General features: G+C 42.8%; 1 protein-coding gene across 1 annotated transcript in view; it reads left to right on the top strand.

The window, feature by feature from the left end:
• LOC144249265 (retinal-specific phospholipid-transporting ATPase ABCA4-like) overlaps positions 1-14,415 on the top strand; it is a 112,014-nt gene that overhangs the window by 77,933 nt on the left and 19,666 nt on the right. The window contains 6 exon segments of the mRNA XM_077791556.1: positions 1,796-1,927; positions 2,880-3,019; positions 3,548-3,685; positions 5,387-5,580; positions 6,996-7,080; positions 14,086-14,291. Coding sequence (XP_077647682.1) covers positions 1,796-1,927; positions 2,880-3,019; positions 3,548-3,685; positions 5,387-5,580; positions 6,996-7,080; positions 14,086-14,291 — 895 coding nt within the window.

The raw sequence follows: 14,415 nt of genomic DNA, 5'->3' as shown, positions 1-14,415 counted from the left end.
TTTTCTGGCAGAGGCCACACCACCCTGCCAGTTTTTGGCTTTTTTTTTTTTTTCCCGTTAGCTGAAATCTACTCTTTCTCACTGAGTTTTACTGACAAAATTCACTTTATATTTCTGGCCCTGAGAATTTGTAAAGGATATTTCAATAGTTAGAGCTCACTCACATTTTGGTTTTAATTTGATCTTCCTAAGAAGCAACAAGAGGGAAACGGAGTTAGTTTAGTGCTTGTTTTGTGTGCCAGGGAACTGGACATTCTAAGAGTTTAGGGGACTTTCCTGAAGCCACTGAGTATAATGGTTACATGGTGACATGAGCCAGGCCCTCCTGCCACAAACCACCTCTTGCTTCTAGAGCCTTGAGTCCTCTCCCCCCTCCCCAGTCTCTCCAGCATCATTATCATCCATGAGAGTGATAGTGTCATGGCCCTCGCCATCCCGTGCCCCGGGTCTGTAGAGCAAGACTTATTTATAAGGATCATTCCTCAATTATTAGGTAGGTTTCAACGTGAGCATGGGGCCCCCAGTGAAAGCTGGTTCTGGATAAAGACAAAGGACACAGTCTCTACATGGACCTGGGGTAGCAGCCTGGCAACTGAAGGCCAAATCCAGGCAAGACACAGGGCTGTGCATGGACCTCACACTTCTCTAAGGGGCCCAAGCGCCATCTACTGAGGAGAACACGCCAAGCTTTCCTATGCAGACCTCTCAGGACAACAGCCCATGTGATATGCAGTTTAAGTCCTTAGCTTCTGGCAGAGGCCCAGGAAGGAAGAGCAAGTGTACACCCTACACAGGAATGTGCTCTTGGGCTGTTCAGTGTGAATGGAATGTGGGGCTGGTGCCATTATATTTGGTTCTGTTTCCCTCTAGTGGTTGAACGACAGAGATTCCAGCTTCTAAGTGTAAATTCAGATAGCCTGAGATTTTATCAGAACTCAGGAACAGAGCTGGGTGTGGCGGCACTAAATCATCTGATTTCTTTTCTTATTAACTAATATGGCCAGAGAGCTGACATTTCATTCAGGCGCAACCCCAGGACTTCTCCCAGGCAAACACATTACTTCATCAGCAGCAGAAATGCAGCTTCCCCTGGGGTTGAAACAATGTTTAGTAATAATGGTAATAATATTTCTGAGTTTTACTTAATGCTGGTGCTGTGCTAAATGCATCAAATGTATTAACTCTAATGCACACACGGCCCCAGCACTTGGGGGCCTTTATTTCCGGTTATTTACAAAAAACATACAACATTGCTATTGGACTTTGGTACAATAAATCAAGATGTGCCAGCTTCTCACCTCATTAAGGCCTTCCTGGTCTTGTAATGGTGACACCTTAGCTTGTCAATATCAGTACCTGCTTACCGAGAATGCAGACCAGTAAGCCATGCACCGAAAACCTTTTGTTGAGCTCCTCTGGCACCAGGGACTGAGGGCTGAATTGGAGGTGGGGGAGCTCAAGGCCTGCAAGTAAATGTTCTGAGGCTGAGAATCCCCGAAGTTCACTAGTGCTTGCCGGGGAGCTCCAGGGGATAAGGGGAAGCAGAGGGCCACATTTGCCTTCGTTCTCTGTTCCTCTGCATTAGGGCCTTGATGTACACACTGGTGCTAGTCTCTGTATGGGAAACTTTGGGCCCTGCTGCTAATGATGAACCTGAGTTCGATTCAGAGACACAAGCAGGAGTCACCATGAGAGTCCTCACCCTGTTGAGGACCCCTCACACTGGTGGGGGGCTGCTCTCCCAATGCAAGTTCCTAAGGACCATCTCTTCCACCCCTGCTCCTGCATTCTGCAGGTCCATCTTTGCAGGTCTATTGCCGGCGACATCAGAAATTGTGCTCATTGGGGGAAAGGACATTGAAACAAGCCTGGATGCAATCCGTCAGAGCCTCGGCATGTATCCACAGCACAACATCCTGTTCCAACAGTAAGAAAAACAGATGAGATGCCTCCATCTCCCATCCTCACCCCACCCCAGCACATATGTTCTCTAGAGTCTCGCCCAGGGTGCCTGGTCTGGGCACATGTGGCGATGCTCTTAGCTGGTGTCCCCTTTGTTCAAGGTTCTTGTCTGGCTTGCACTGAGAATTGTCCCTCTGAACATGGGACTGTGCCTTTGGTGTTCAGAGTTGAGGTCTCCCCCCTCAGAAGAGTGACACTCTTTTCTTTATGACAGTGGCTGGGTCCCCTGCTCAGCCCTGAAGTATTTCCCATCTGGGCCAAAGAGAGGAGAACCTGGTTCCTTTTCCCCTAAACCAGGGCACTAAGGATTGACTTTCAGTTTCTTTTCTTTTCCTATTTTTTGCAATGAAAGTATATTTTATTTCTTATCTAAAAATCTATATATAGTCATGTGAAAGGAAGGGAGGGACAAAGAAAGAAAAGATAGCTAAACAAATCGAAGAAAATAAAAATTATCAGTAATTTCAGCACTCAGAGACAGCCACTGTTAACACCTTGGTGTATAATTTTTCAAAACTTTCTGTTACACATGCATAGATATACATACATTCCTTGAAATTACAAAGAAGAACAAAACTATGCATGTAATTTTGTAACCTGACTTTTTTAGAAATGTGATTGCTTTTTTTAACCTAAGATATGAATATCTTTTCAGGTCATTACATCTTCCTTTATAAATTAACTTGCAATGTTTACATAATATTTCATTATAAGATGAACTATTAAGCCAAGCTCTCTAATAGATACTTGGGCCAGATCTGGTGTGTGTTTTCCATTTGTATCAGGAACAGTACCTTAATGAACTTGTAGCATCTTGATTGCTGCATTTTTTTGGTCATCTTGAATTATTTCTATAAAAAATAAGTTACTAGAAGTCAATTGCTGAGCCCATTGCTTTCCTTGTTCTGTCCTGGTAGCCTCACAGTGGCTGAGCACATCCTCTTCTATGCCCAGCTGAAAGGCAAGTCCTGGGAGGAGGCCCAGCTGGGGATGGAAGCCATGTTAGAGGATACAGGCCTCCACCACAAGAGGAATGAAGAAGCACAGGAACTTTCAGGTGCTTGGTGTTGGAAGGTGACAGGGCCAAGGATGGCACATCCATTGCTTCTCAGTGCACCTAGGAGGCCAGGATTGGGGAAGCTGGAGGAATTGGGGTGGGGGTGGGGGTGGTGTGCTTTTAACAGGAAAGCACCTAAGAGTTGAAACACTCGGTGAAGCTACTCTGAGAATCTGAGAGTAGCTGCCCTTGGATCATTTGCCACATGGAATTCTGTCTTGCAGTCAGCCTGGGCTTTATTTGTTCTGATGTTTATATGTTTGAACTAAAGTGTGAGAAGAGAAGTCTTCCAATGATCAGGTTCTTAGCAGTAAGGGTCTTTTTTGCATTTACAAGGCCTCCCCTCAACTCCAGTAGAGTTCTGAACTCTCTCTAGACCTCTCAGGAGACAGCATCAAACCCCTGCCAGATTTAAGGTGTCTCCATGTGCTGGCTCCAACCCTGGCCTTTTCTCTTCCTGGGCTTTTTCTCTTTTTTTTTTTTTTCTCTTTATCCTCCCTGTAACCCTCCATCCTCACGGGCCTCCAGGTGGCATGCAGAGGAAGCTGTCCGTTGCACTTGCCTTTGTGGGAGATGCCAAGGTGGTCATCCTGGATGAGCCCACCTCTGGGGTGGACCCCTACTCCAGACGCTCCATCTGGGACCTGCTCCTGAAGTATCGCTCGGGTAATACTCACTGCTCAGTGCCTGGTGCTCTCACTGGGGCTTTCCCTGTGGGCCCTGCTCTCTCCTACCTGGTGTTTTGCAGCTGAGTATACTAACAGCCATAACCACACTCAGGTGGGCTTTATCTATGAATTGAAGTATGAGTTAAAACTTCCTGAGATTTTTAATAAATAAAAAAGGAGTCACTTGTCACATTCCATGATGAAACACTCAGGGTCACTCCAAGTGAACTGGGCTGCATGAAATAACCACACAAGAGACAGAGATACCTTTTTCTTTGGGTCCTGTGACAGCTCCTCTGACCTTAGGGGTCCATGGAAAGAGAGAAAGAGCACATGCTGAACCTTTTTATTGGGCAGAAGCCATTCAAATGAGGCAAGGGGTCAGGTTTTGGGGGGCAGGGAGGGTGTTGAGTCTAGCTTCATGATGTCTGCTGTCAGCAGATTGACATCTAGGAAGGCCACACCCAAAGGCAGAGCAAGAGAAGGGGACACACAAGGGGAGTTTCCATGGAACATTCTATCCCTAACAGGGCAAAGGGGTAGGATTACAAAAGAATATGTGAGTGTAGCTTAACCCCAGGGTTATGCCTACTCAGAAGACTGGACTTGCTATCTGAGGTGGCCGGGGGGGGGGGGGGGGACAGAGTCACGAGTCATGGTACTACACAGCGCCAGGCTGCAGTGATCTTTCAGATCCCCGTGGTGCATCAGGACTGGAAGGTTCCCCACAGTCACTAGTCGCACTCAACTTCCCAAAATATTCTAGAAACCTATCTCAACCTGTAGCCCTTCTGTCTGGAACATTGGGTGCAGCTCTAAATGAAATTCCCATCTAGTGAAGGAGACTTGTACAAACAAAAACAAGCTCCCTAGCTGTCAGGTGGCCACGGGGACCAGGTGTGAGGGCAATGTGCTATGTGTTGGGTGCTGCGGAGGGACATGTCTCAGAATGGGACCTGTTCATCCCTGTCCTGGCACCTTCCAAAGGGCTCAGATTCAGAAGAGACAGCAGGCAGGGCCCAGAGTGCCCATTAAGATGACAGTGTGGCTGGGCACAGTGGCACACACCTATAATCCCTGTGACTCAGGAGGTTGAGGCAGGAGGATCATGAGTTCAAAGCCAGCCTCAACAACTTAGTGAGGCCCTAAGCAACACAGGGAGACACTGTCTAAATAAAATACAAAAATAGTCTGGGGATGTGGCTCAGGGATTAAGTGCCTTGGGTTTGATCCTCTGTAAGGGGCGAGTTGGGGATGGGAGACAGTGTGTTTCAACCCTGTGTGAACTTGAGATCTACCCTCCGTTTGCATTGTATTTCCCCAAGCCATTCTAAAATTCTCATTACTATTTTAATGACATCATCTCCAATTAGGAAAAGTGTGTTTGTATGTGTTCCTCACAAAGATTATCAGTGCAATGCTTAATGATCCAGAGAATGTACACATGGAACTTAGATGCTGACTGACAGTAATGAATGTGTCCCATGCCTGGTGATTTATTTGAATCAGGCTCTGTATCTGATGAAGAGATATGTATGTGACAATGCTTTATGGTGTTCGGGATGCTATGAAATGTTAGTTGCTGTCATTATTATCCTAATGTCCTGGAGGAATTAGTACCTGTTTTTATTTGTTATCTCCCAATTTTCACCCTGGCCAAGGACTGTCTGATGATTCCCCTGCCCTGACCCCGCTGCAGGCAGAACCATCATCATGTCCACTCACCACATGGACGAGGCAGACCTCCTTGGCGACCGTATTGCCATCATCTCCCAGGGAAGACTCTACTGCTCGGGCACGCCACTCTTCCTGAAGAATTGCTTTGGCAAGGGCTTCTACTTGACCTTGGTTTGCAAGATGAAAAACATCCAGAGCCAAAGAAGTGGCTGTGAGGTACATGTCTTCCTGGGAAGGAGCCCGTCCTGGGTGAGAGGTAACATAGGGTCGGGGGGCGGGGGGCAGCCACTCCATACATTTCTACCCACTGGAGCCCTAGCTGTCAGAACCAGCTTCTTTGTTTCTGAGACCATTTGCAGGAGATTTTGATAAATACGTCCTAAACCTTCTACAGAGATGTGTCTCCCAAAATGAAACAACTAGTTTTAAACAACCTGAAATGATTTCACACCAATATCCCAACCTGTGGATAGGTGGTAGGAATGCAACATGGAAGCATCTTATCCTGCAAAGTTGAACTGCTTGAAGAGCCGTTAGTTATGAGCTGGGGATGTGGCTCAGTGATACAGCACTTGACAAATATGTATAAGGCTGTTGGTTCAATCCCTAGGACTGCTCCCCACCCTGCAAAAGAGTAGTTGTTTAAAGCTTTCTTTTTTAGTCCCCCAAATTCACATTCCCTAATTGAGCATGAATATAGTAATACATAAAGCTAATGAAAGTCCTCCTTGGGAACTGTCATCTAAAAATGATGAAGCAAGCTGGGCACAGTGGCACATGCCTGTAATCCCAGCAACTCAGGAGACTGAGGTAGGAGGATCACAAGTTCAAAGCCAGCCTCAGGAACTTGATGAGGCCCTGAGCAACTTAGTGAAACCTGTCTCAAAATAAAAGCAAAAAAGGACTACAGATGTGGCTCAGTGGTTGAGCACTACTGGCTTCAATCCCTGGTACCATAAATAAATAAATAGATTTGTGAAGGGGAAAAAAAAATGCATAACCTGCAGAGACCACTTAGCATGTTAGGAGACCTTGATCCAGAAATGGGCTGGGAAGTGTACAGACTGTATCATAGGCAAATTACTTAATTCCTTGTTGTTATTTTTCCCTACATGAAAAATGTAACTAATGATCTCTGCTTCTGCTTCTTAGGGATGTAGTGGAGATATATGAGATAAGTTATTATGAATGTGCTCTGGGCTCCTTGAGAACAAACATTGCTCACATTCAAATTGTCACAAGCATTATGTTGTAGGATTATTTATGCCTGTAGTTAAAGTGTCTGGCTGCTGTGAATTTCCCATCTTGGGTAGATTTCCACAGACCAGTGCATATCCATGGGGAGGGAGGAACAGAATGTGAGCAAAACCTACAGCTGTCACTTGATTAATGATAAGCCAAAGAGATCCTTTGAGGTTCTGCTTCTCCCTGACTCACACACTCTCCAGGGTAAAATCAAGTGGCTACACCCTCAAAATGCTCCAATGAATTAGTAGATTAAACAGTGAAGGAAAAAACGCAGTTGGTGGTGAGAAACAAACCAAGCAGGTGGTGACAGCTCTTGGCATCAGAGAGATGCTATTGTTGAAGTGATGTGTACCTTGTCAGTCATTCCTGTCCATCCATTGTAGGGCACCTGCAGCTGTGCATCTAAGGATTTCTCTGTCAGGTGTCCAAACCGCATTGATGAGATAACTCCAGAGCAAATCTTGGATGGTAAGGGCTGGGGAAGGCTGTGTATTTCCATTTTAGTCTAGTGATCATCACCTGGTGTTGCTGGGGGTGTCCTGTCATGTTGTACTAGAATGGGAGCAAAGAGAACATTTGAACTTCTAGAGGGCTGGGAGGGGGCATGGAGGCAAGGTCATGCAATTGCTCATCTTTTTTATTTTTAAGCTTCTTTCTCCTCTTCTCTTTCCCCATTCTCCATGGCATTTAAAAGTCATGCACCTAAAGGACCCTCTCCCTTTAATGAGGAATTCCATGTGTTCACTCTGTGCCCTTTCCCATATGCAGCCTCCATTCCTGGGGTCCTCCTACCCTGGCTCCAGGGAATATTCCTTCCTGTTTGGAGAGATCCTCTTGTAAAGGTGCACCCAGCGCCATCTGGTGGAACCACACTGATGCACAGCTCTTACAGTGAACTTTCACTAAGAGATGGCCTGTGTGGATGGTCTGCATGATGCCCCACACTCCTGTTATACTCTGACTCTCCCCTTAGCTTCCCAGTTTTCCAGAGATTCTCCCCTTAATGAGGGTGCATTGAAGCTCTCAGGGACTCTCCCTCACCCCCAGAGATTCAGTGGAGGCCATCACTGTATACACAATCCCTCACCTCCTAGGATCTGAGCTCCAGGATCTGGAGAACTTGGGACACTGTTTCCATTCTTCACTGATGCTTACCTCCCATGCCTTCCTTGGGAAGTCTCTGCAAATAGAATATCACATACCCTAACATCCTAAGTAGAAGCAAAATTAAACTTAATGTACTGTCCCAGGTTAATGACTTACCCTATTTATCATATTTTTATGTTTTTTCTAAACTTACAGAATTTACTAAGTAAAATCTGGTGAAACAAGAAACCAGATAAAGGCTGGGGTTGTAGCTCAATGGTAGAGCACTTGCCTAGCACATGTGAGGCACTGGGTTTGATCCTCAGCACTACATAAAAATAAATAAATAAAATAAAGATATTGTTTTCATCTACAACTAAAAAATTATTTTTAAAAAAGAAAGCCAGACAATATATTTTAAAATAATTTTTTAATTTTTTTTTACACAAATGAAACATAACTTTTCATTTCTCTGGTTGTACATGATGTAGAGTGACACGATTTGTGCATTCATACCCAACATAGGGGTAATAATGTCCATTTCACTCGGCCATCTGCCCCGACACATACTCTCCCTCCCCTCTCCTCCATCCCCTCCCTCCCATCTGCTTAATCCAAAGTTCCTTCCTTCTTCCCATGCCCCTTGCCCATTATTCCAGCATCCACTTATCAGAGAAAACATTTGGCCTTTGGTTTTTGGGGACTGGCTTACTTCACTTAGCAAGATATTCTCTAATTACATCCAGTTACCCAAATGCCATAATTTCATTCTTCTTTATGGCTGAGTAATATTTCATTGTGTATATATATCATAGTTTACTTTATTCATTTATCTATCGAAGGACATCTAGGCTGTTTCCAGCTTGTTGTGAATTGAGCTGCTATAAACATTGAGATGGCTGCTTCTCTGTAGTGTGATGACTTAAGTCCTTTTGGTTATAAACCGAGGAGTGGGATAACTGGGTCAAATGGTGGTTCCATTCCAAGTTTTCTAAGGTATTTCCATACTACTTTCCAAAGTGGTTATACCATTTTGCAATCTCACCAGCAACGAACTAGCGTACCTTTCCCCCCACATGCTCACCAGCACTTATTGTTGCTGGATTGTTTTGATGATTGTCATCTGACTGGAGAGAGATGAAATCTTAGAGTAGTTTTGATTTGCATTTCTCTAATTGCTAGAGAGGTTGAACGATTTTCATAAATTTGTTGATCAATTGTATATCTTCTTCTGTGAAGTATTTGCTCACTTCCTTAGCCCACTTATTGATTGGGTTATTTGTGGTTTTGGTGTTAAGTTTCTTGAGTTCTTCATATATCCTAGAGATTAATTCTCTATCTGATGCACATGTGGTAAAAATTTGCTCCCAGTCTGTAGGATTTCTCTTTACTGCATTAATTGTTTCTTTTGCTGAGAAGAAGCTTTTTAGTTTGAATCTATCCCATTTATTGATTCTTGATTTTACTTCTTACACTTTAGGAGTCTTGTTAAGGAAGTCAGGTCCTAAGCTGGCATGATGTTCATTTGGGTATGCTTTTTTTCTATTAGGTGCAGAGTCTTTTGCCTAATTCCTAGATCTTTGATCTACTTTGAGTTGAGTTTTGTGCCTGGTGAGAGATAGGGGTTTAATTTCATTTTGCTGCATATGGATTTCCAGTTTTCCCAGCACCATTTGTTGAAGAGGCTATCTTTTCTCCAATGTATGCTTTTGGCACCTTTGCCTAGTATGAGATAACTGTATTTCTTTGGGTCTATCTCTGTGTCCTCTATTCTGTACCATTCATCTACATGTCTGTTTTGGTGCCAATAACATGCTTTTTTTTTTTCTTTTAACCATAGCTCTGGTAAGGTTTGTTAAGGTCTGGTATTGTGATGCGTCCTACTTCACTCTTCTTGCTCAGAAATTGCTTTGGCTATTCTGGGTCTCTTACTTTTTCAGATGAGTTTCACAATTGCTTTTTCTTTTTCCATGAGGAATGACATTGGAATTTTTATTGGAATTGCATTAAATCTGAATAACCCTTTTGGTAATATGGTCATTTTGACAATATGAATTCTGCCTATCAAAGAGCAAGAGAGATCTTTCCATCTTCTAAGGTCCTCTTCAATTTCTTTCTTTAGTGTTCTGTAGTTTTCATTGTAGAGGTTATTCACCTGTTTTGTGAGATTGGTTTCCAAATATTTAACTTTTTTTTTTGGCTATTGTAATTGGAGTAGATTTCCTAATTTCTCTTTCAGAAGGTTTTATTGATGTATAGAAATGCCTTTGATTTATGGGTGTTGATTTTATATCCTGTTACTCTGCTGAATTCAATTATTAGTTCTAAAACTTTTCTGGTGGAATTTTTTTAATCCTCTACACATAGAATCATGTCGTCAGCAAATAGTGATAGTTTGAGTTCTTCTTTTTCTATCTGTAGCCTTTTAATTTCTTTTGTTTGTCTAATTGCTCTGGCTAGAGTTTCCAGGACTGTGTTGAATAGAAGTGGTGAAAGAGAGCATTCCTAGCTTGTTCCAGTTTTTAGGGGGAATGCTTTCAATTTTTCTCCATTTAGAATGATGTTGACATTGGGCTTAGCATAGATAGCTTTTACAATGTTGAGGTATGTTTCTATTATTCCAAGTTTTCTAGTATTTTGAACATGAAGGGGTGCTGGATTTTGTCAAATGCTTTTTCTGCATCTATTGAGATGATCATGTGAGTCTTATCTTTAAGTCTACTGATGTGATGAATTACATTTATTGATTTTCGTATGTTGAACCAACCTTGCATCACTGGGATGAACCCCACTTGATTGTGCTGCATTCTCTTTTTAATGTTTTTATATTTGATTTGCCAGAATTTGATTGATAATTTTTGCATCTATGTTCATTAGAGATATTGGTCTGAAGTTTTCTTTCTTTGATGTGACTTTACCTGGTTTTGGAATCAGGGTTAAATGGCCTCATAGAATGAGTTTGGAAGGGTTCTCTCTTTTTCTATTTCATGGAATAATTTGGGGAGTATTGGTACTAGTTCTCTTTGAAGCTCTTGTAGAACTCAGCTGTTAATCTGGTCCTGGGCTTTTCTTTGTTGGTAGACTTTTGATGGCATCTTCTATTTCATTGCTTGAAATTACTCTGTTTAAATTGTGTATATTGGGGCTGGGATTGTGGCTCAGCAGTACTCGCCTAGCATGTGTGAGGCCCTAGGTTCAATCTTCAGCACCACATAAAAATAGATAAATAAATAAAGATATTGTGTCCAACTCCAGCTAAAAATAATTTAAAAACATAAATAAAAAATAAATTGTGTATATCCTCCTGATTCAGTTTGAGTAGATAATATGACTCTAGAAATCTATCGATGTCTTCAAGATTTTCTATTTATTGGAGTATAGATTTTCAAAAAAGTTTCTAATTAGCTTCTGTATTTCAATCGTGTCCATTGTGATATTTCCTTTTTCATCATGAATTTTAGTAATTTGAGTTTTCTCTCTCCTTCTCTTCATTGATTTTCTTAGTTTTTTTGAAGGACCAACTTTTTGTTTTGTCAATTTTTAAAATTGTTTCTTTTGTTTCAATGTCATTGATTTCAGCTCTGATTTTAATTATTTCTTCTCTTCTATTACTTTTGGTGTTGATTTGTTCTTCCTTTTCTAGGGCTTTAAGGTATAATGTTAGATCATTTATTTGTTGACTTTTTCTTCTTTTAAGGAATGAACTCCACGCAATGAACTTTCCTCTTAGTACTGCTTTCATAGTGTCCCAGAGATTTTGATGTTTTGTCTATGTTCTCATTTACCTCTAAGATTTTTTTTAATATCTACTCTGACATCTTCTGCTATCCATTGTTTATTCAATAGCATGTTATTTAGTCTCCTTGTGTTGGAGTAGCTTCTATTATTTACTTTATCATTGATTTATAATTTCATTCCATTATGCTTTGATAGAATGCAGTAGTATCTCTATTTTTTTTTTTGTACTTGCTAGGAGAGGCTTTGTAAGCCAGACAATACTTATGTACTATGCTTATAACTTGAGGGGAAATACCGGGAGTTCCATCACTGTTATTCACTCCCCACCCTTTGCACTGACAGAGCCTGGGATGAACAGAAAACATCTGTTCAGGGTGACATCACTGTGCCTCTGCCTCACCTGCCTTGCTGAGGGTATTCCAGCTTTCTGAAGCTTCCTTCTCGGAATCCTGGTGAAGAATTTGATTTTTAAAAAAAATTAATACTAACATTTTTAGTTACTGTGGCCCAACAAAACCAAGTTGGACACGGCCTGTTTGTCTGGGATGATGTGTTCAATTGTTACTTTATTTACCAGTAAAGGCTTTCTTTGACTAGGATAGAGATGCAGCGAATAGTGGGAAGTGTGTAAGAAGTTGTACCCGAAATAAGGAAAGGGAGATCCTTTTAATCCCCAGCTAGCTCTTGGATGGCTTCCCATCCCACACCCACACATCTCTCTCTGTTACACACACACACACACACACACACACACACACACACACACACACTCATGGACCTCCCTGCCAGAGCTGAGAGCACTGCTGGCTGGCAGGGCTCCCTCTGAAAGGCCGGCACACATCTAAGACATGGTTCCTGGGAATCCAGTGACTTCAGGTTCCATTTCCTTCCTTAGAGAACAATGAATGTGACCCCACAGAGCCACTAGGGCAAAGCAGCTTCCTCCTGTAAAGAACTTCCCAGCCTCTATCTGAAATCACCCCAGAACCAAAGATGACCAAGTCTGATTTGCAAGTTTGACGTAAAACGAGCCTTCCAATCCAGCTAGGCAGGAACATTTTGGTTGAAAGCCATGAAATTCCTCATATGGGTCTCTTTATTTTATTTTTTTTATTGTTGGTTGTTCAAAACATTACATAGTTCTTGATATATCATATTTCACACTTTGATTCAAGCGGGTTATGAACTCCCATTTTACCCCTTATACAGCTTGCAGAATCCCATCAGTAACACTTCCATTGATTTACATATTGATATACTCATGTCTGTTGTATTCTGCTGCCTTTCCTATCCTCCACTATCCCCCCTTCCCTCCCCTCCCCTCCCCTCTTCTCTCTCTACCCCCACTACTGTAGTTCGTTCCTCCCCCTTGTATTATTTTTCCCTTTCCCCTCACTTCCTCTTGTATGCAACCTTGTAAAACCCTGAGGGTCTCCTTCCATCTCCATGCAATTTCCCAAGCCCTAAAAAACAAATGCCAAATGTCTTCTTTGATATAAGGAGAGTAGCTAAGAACAGACTAGGGAAGAAGAGCACGAGAAGAAGACCAACATATGGGTCTCTTTAAAACAAAGAAAAGAATCCTCTAGTGACCCTGAATCTCTAAGAAAACTGCTTTCTAAAGAGTCACGTTCTGAGTTGCCAGAATCCCTTTTCCTTTGACCTGCCTATCAGTGTTCTGGGGAACTGTCTCTTCAGGTGCATGCTTTGAAGTTACTTAAATTTAGTTTTTAATTTTAAAGTAACATATGTTTGTGCAAAAAACATCAATTCCAACTGTACAAGGGCATCAAGTAAATTCTCAATGACATTTTCCCACAGTCCCTGCTACACATTGCACATCCCACTCCACCCCAGCCTCTTTCCGTGGCTTCTCAGCTTCCTGAAATTCCTGAGAGCTGGGTGTTAAGTTTTGTTTTGTTTGAAGAGGCCTGTGCAGTCCCAAGGGAAATGATGCAGCCCTCCAAGGAGTTAGGTCAGGCAGGGGGGTGTAATTTAGGAAGAGGGCTTCTCACTCATCTTGGTCACCTGTTCTAGGCATGCATCTTGGATAAGTCCCCTATAGCTAGCTTGTGTCCTACCAGGAAAATGGAAGCAACTCTGACTTAACTCTTACATTTTCAGTGAAATGGAATGAGCAAAGAGCTTTCTTCCCTGAGATGATGTCCTGATCGCTATAGCAGCTAACAGTCACCTGGTGGAGTGGTGGTGGGGATGCCACGCCAAGTACTTTTATATGTATTATCTCACCCAGTCCTCACAACAAAGTGGATACTGTTATTTCTCCCTTTTCACAGATGATAAAATTAGGATAGGACCTCTCCAATATAACACAGCTTGAGGTGACAGAACATTTGATAGAACAAAGGAGGAAACTGGCACAGAGACATTGCATGACCTCCCAGAGGCTGCATGGCTAGTCAGTGGGGAGCATGCTCACTTCCAGCTCTTTTCTCCTCTCAGAGGTCACTGCAGGCCAACTAGCTCAAAACAGACTGGATGAGTGTCAGTCCTCTGAAAGAGTCACTACTGAGTCACCAAATGCCCCTTCCTCAAATAGGAGGTGGAAGAAAATGGAATACCTCACAATCTCACAGTCTTCTGGGTTCTGGAGAATAGAGTTGGCCTCAATCTTTTTTCTTGTGCTAGGGGATGTGAACGAGCTGATGGATGTGGTTTGCCACCATGTTCCAGAGGCAAAGCTGGTGGAATGCATTGGTCAGGAACTCATCTTCCTACTTCCAAATAAGAATTTCAAGCAGAGAGCATACGCCAGCCTTTTCAGGGAGCTGGAGGAGACGCTGGCCGACCTGGGGCTCAGCAGTTTGGGCATTTCTGACACTCCCCTGGAAGAGGTAACACAGATATTCCAGCTGGCTTCTGTCAGGTGCCAGAAGAGGCAGTTCTCTGTGAAAGTCTAACGCTATAGTGAAGTTTTGTAGAAGCAAAAAGGCATAATTCCCCACCCAAGCATGGCAA

This window comes from Urocitellus parryii, chromosome 11 (assembly GCF_045843805.1).
Source record: "Urocitellus parryii isolate mUroPar1 chromosome 11, mUroPar1.hap1, whole genome shotgun sequence".
Taxonomy (NCBI): Eukaryota; Metazoa; Chordata; class Mammalia; order Rodentia; family Sciuridae; genus Urocitellus; species Urocitellus parryii.
Note: the sequence above shows the minus strand (reverse complement) of the source record. Positions and strands in the feature narration are given on the sequence as shown.